At 34.1% G+C, this 4,467-nt stretch overlaps 1 protein-coding gene across 1 annotated transcript in view; it reads left to right on the top strand.

Moving 5' to 3' along the window:
- Positions 1–1,033, top strand: part of LOC105162204 (gamma-secretase subunit APH1-like) — a gene marked incomplete in the record, with an annotated part of 7,495 nt that extends 6,462 nt beyond the window's left edge. Inside the window, 1 exon segment of the mRNA XM_011080175.2 lies at positions 716–1,033. Coding sequence (XP_011078477.1) covers positions 716–856 — 141 coding nt within the window.

The raw sequence follows: 4,467 nt of genomic DNA, 5'->3' as shown, positions 1-4,467 counted from the left end.
GTTCTTGTCCCTTGTAACAATTACTTCATGACCTATATAATTAATCTATGTAGAACTTGTAGTTTTTCTTTTTGCCTCGCCAATGTGTGCACTTAGTAAATCACTACAGATTTGGTTAACAATTAGTCTTATGAGATATTCACTGTCTATGAGGGTGGGGGATGGCCTTGAAATTTGTGCTAAAACACTGCTTTTACTACAAATTGAAATTTTCTTTGTTAGTAAACTTGAAAGTCAGAAGTCGTCATACTGCCATTTCTGCAATAATTTTAAGTGTCACCAAGTCCCCTTCTCAGGAAACCATATTAAGAGTCCTGATCATTGGAGAAGAATTCTTGTGACCCATGGAAATAACTGATGATTTGTATGGTCTCCTATTGTTCTCTTGAAACCTTTCCAGTAGAATGAGTTTCTGTTTTTGGATGGAATTGAATTCTACTCTATTACATTGTAACAAAATTATGATTGGAATATTTGGGAAGTGTGTTGTGACAAAATTATTATAGTTTTAATGTTTGTACAGATTTCTCAAATATTTGGATTTCGTAAGGACAGGCTTGTTTAATTTCTTCTGAATTAGTGTATGAGGGATGAGTCTTCAAAAGCATTTTGCACTACTTTTGAAAGAGAACTTCCCGGAAGTTTTTCATAACTGGCTTATGCTGGAATAAAAACCATATTAGTTATTGTCCTTAATTAACCTTTGGCTCCTCAGACGCTCATAAATCTTGGATCTGGGGGCTGCATCATTGGCATTCCTCTACTCTATGGCATGGCTATTTTGACTTTGTTACATTGCGGGAAGTTGGTGTGGAGGAGACTGACTGAAAACAGAAGGCAAGGAAACATATACTGATGGCTCTTGAAATGTAAATTTTTCTCATTCGCACAGCTACTTTCTTTAAGAAAAGGGTATACTTTTAATGTTGAGGTGTTGCATACTCACATGATTGTTGTATGGAGTAAAGGAGAAACACGTGTTCAGGCTGAGTTACATCTCATTTGCCTCGTGATATTGCCTGCATTAATGTCATTTTTGTTGCATTTTTTTTTGGGTTATATGCAGCAGATATCATTCCGTGCAGTGCGGCATCTCTTGTCAAGGCTTTTAAGTTCTTTTTCGTTTTTAACTTTTTTATTTAATGGTTTAATTTACTCGGTACTAAAGATGCCCTTCAGAATGTTGTTAGAGAGGCAAATTGTTAGAATATTGGGTTGGTTTAGTGGACACGTGACCCAATATACATTTTATTTGAAATAGAATTTGAGTCTCTCAAATATAAGTTGGGATGGGGTTAATTATTTTTTTATTAATAAAAAATAAATAAATTATATTAATATAATTTATTTTAATATTTTAATATTAATATTACGAGTCGCGATTTGACAATAAAAAAATTAATCAAGTCGCGGTTTGAAATCGTGATTTGGTTGAATTACAATTGCAATTCACTTCTGTGAATTGGGCCAATTTGGCCCAATTTAAAATTATATTATTTTATTTATTTTTTTATATATTAATTATATTTAATTATTTTTTAAAATTATATTAATTTTGAAAATACAATGAAGCATACAAATGTAATAGTCTATTTTTCTGTACATTGTTAAAAAAAATAAAATAAATCATACTGTTAAGTTTGAGACAGTGTTGGAACCCTTAGATTGAAATTCGAGGCCAAATTAAAAATTTTAAAAAAAATACAAGTAATTCTTGTGATACTATAAATGTATAAATTATTACTTATAAAAAAATTAGCAATTTCCTTTCATTTATATTTTAGAATACAACAATTCATGAAGTAATTATCAAACTCCCATATGCAAGTGTGAGAGCAGCTTAAATCGTTAGGAAGCGTGAGTCTATGGACCTTAAAATTTTCTCTCTCACACAATGGCACACATGCGAAAACACACATAACTTTCGGCAATGGAGATGATGGGGCTGCTACGTAGGCCGATGTTGGGGAAGGGGACAATCGTTTGGAAAGTATATCGACTGATTTGGTGGACTTCGTTCATTGATGCCGACGACTCAATCAAAATACGCTGCAACTTGGCGATGAGGAAGGCAACTCCAGATTCACGAATCCGCTATTTGATGCTGGAGTAGTGCCGGGCTTGGAGGCTGTTGACGTCGTGGGTAGGGGTGGGCGTCGGGTCGGGTTCCTCGGGTTCGGGTTGGTACACTACCCGACCTCGAACCCGAGTAGGGTGGGTACCCGGTTAGTCGGGTACCCGACAGTCGGGTTCGGGTAGTTGTACTCTAGCCTTTTTTTTTTTTAATTATTATAAAGCAATGAAATTTTATTCATAAAATAAATTACAATGGCAAATAATCACAAGAGACATTCAATTTTTGCAAACATCATTAGCAAACAACATGAACAAAATAATCCATCAAGCCATTACATTCTAAATTTCTAATCATCAATTTACAATTACATGTGAAGTACTAGATCTAAAATAGTCCAAACTCCAAAGTAGTCCAATCAAATATCAATTATGGTTGAATCGACTCCCAATTTTGTCAGCTCTACAAGAAAACAAAAAAAAAAAAATTGAGATTAATATAAATAAAAGTATATAGAATTTAATATAAAACAAAGCAAAAGAAAAAATAAAAAGTACCTTGCTCAAACATTTCAATTTCACTTAAATCTTTTTCTATGCTTATTGGCTTGGAATCCTTACGGATCCAATCTTAAGCACAAATAATAGCTTGAACAATTTTAGGAGATAGTGAGCTCCTAAATGCATCAAGAACACGTCCACCAGTGCTAAATGCGGCCTCTGAAGCAACAGTCGAGACATGAACTGCCAATATATCTCGAGCCATCTTTGAGAGAATCGGAAACCTCTGAGTGTTCACTTTCCACCATTTTAATATATCAAACTTTTCCCTATACTCTTCGACATCCTCACTGAGATACTTCTCTAACTCTGATTTCACGTGATCTTTTCCCCCTGTCATGTACATCATGTACTATTGTTGTAAAGAAAACCTGCGAGTCTCGTTCTCTTCATCATGCATAAACATTTCCTTTGATGAGGAAGAAGATGAAGAAACACGACTAGACGATGAACCCGGGCTTTCTAAAGTTCCCTGAAGAGCGTGTCTATATCTTACTTGTAATCATTGAACAACTCATGAAGACCATCTCGTACTCTCTCTTTCATTACATCACTTTGTCCAATACCACCATATAATTTATCAAAGAAAAATTCTACAAATCCCAATTTGTGACGTGGATCAAGTATCACACCATAATACAAAACCATATTCATCTTTTCAATTGATCCCCAATACTTGTCAAATTTTTCTTTTATTTTTCTTGCCATATCACTTAATTCAACATCATCACTATTCAACCATCTTCGAAGAAGCAAATCAACATCACATATTTCATAAAACACAATATTAGATGTGACATATGAAGAACCGGAAATGCACAATGTGAGATTGTAAAAATGCTTCAAAAACTTCAATAACATCTTTGCCCTATCCCAGTCAGATTCAATAGGAACCCCATCAAATGGTTTCTTTGAAAGATCAGTCCTATAAGCAAGATCTATATCTTCATAAGCATCAAATTCCCTTTTAAGACATATCGCAGCTTCTAACATCAAGTAGGTGGAGTTCCATCTGGTAGGTATATTAAGAGACAATAACTTTTTTGTTTCCATAAATTCAGCACATTCTTGAAATTTTTTGTACCTAGCCGGAGAGTTTCTCATGTACCTAACTGCCCCTCTAATACGAGATATTGCCTCATGCTCATCCTTTCCTTTCAAACCATTCTGAACCACAAGGTTGATTATATGTGCTATACACCTTAATGTGCACATATTTTCCACCTAAAATATTTTGACCCCAGTTTTCAAGTTTCTTTTTCAAATAAACCATAGCTCCATCATTAGAAGATGCATTATCAACAGTAATCGTAAAAATCCTATCAATACCCCATTCAAGCAAATATTTCTCAACACCTCTACTAACTTCTTCACTTTTGTGTCCGATAATTGGACAAAAATTCAAAATTCTCTATGTAAATTCCAATCATCATCAATAAAATGAGCAGTGAGACACATGTAATTGACTTTCTGAATAGATGTCTAAAATGAGCAGTGAGACACATGTAATTGACTTTCTGAATAGATGTCCAAGTGTCTGTTGTAATGCAAACCATTTGAGCATGATTTTTAATAAATGACTTCAATTTTGCTCTTTCATTGACATACATATGGAAAATATCTTTTGTTATTGTCCTTCTTGATGGAATAGCAAACATTGGACAAGCCACCGACATGAAATGTCTAAATCCAGAATTCTCAACCGTTTTAAATAGGAGTTCATCTACAACCAACATATAAGACAAAGCCTCTCTAATTTTCTCTTGATCAAATCTCCAATTGACAAGAGGGGCCTCTTTTTTGCCTAAACGAATTGATTGAAAAGACAATCTC

This window comes from Sesamum indicum, linkage group LG5 (genome assembly GCF_000512975.1).
Source record: "Sesamum indicum cultivar Zhongzhi No. 13 linkage group LG5, S_indicum_v1.0, whole genome shotgun sequence".
Lineage (NCBI taxonomy): Eukaryota > Viridiplantae > Streptophyta > Magnoliopsida > Lamiales > Pedaliaceae > Sesamum > Sesamum indicum.
This window is presented reverse-complemented; position numbering and strand designations above follow the sequence as displayed.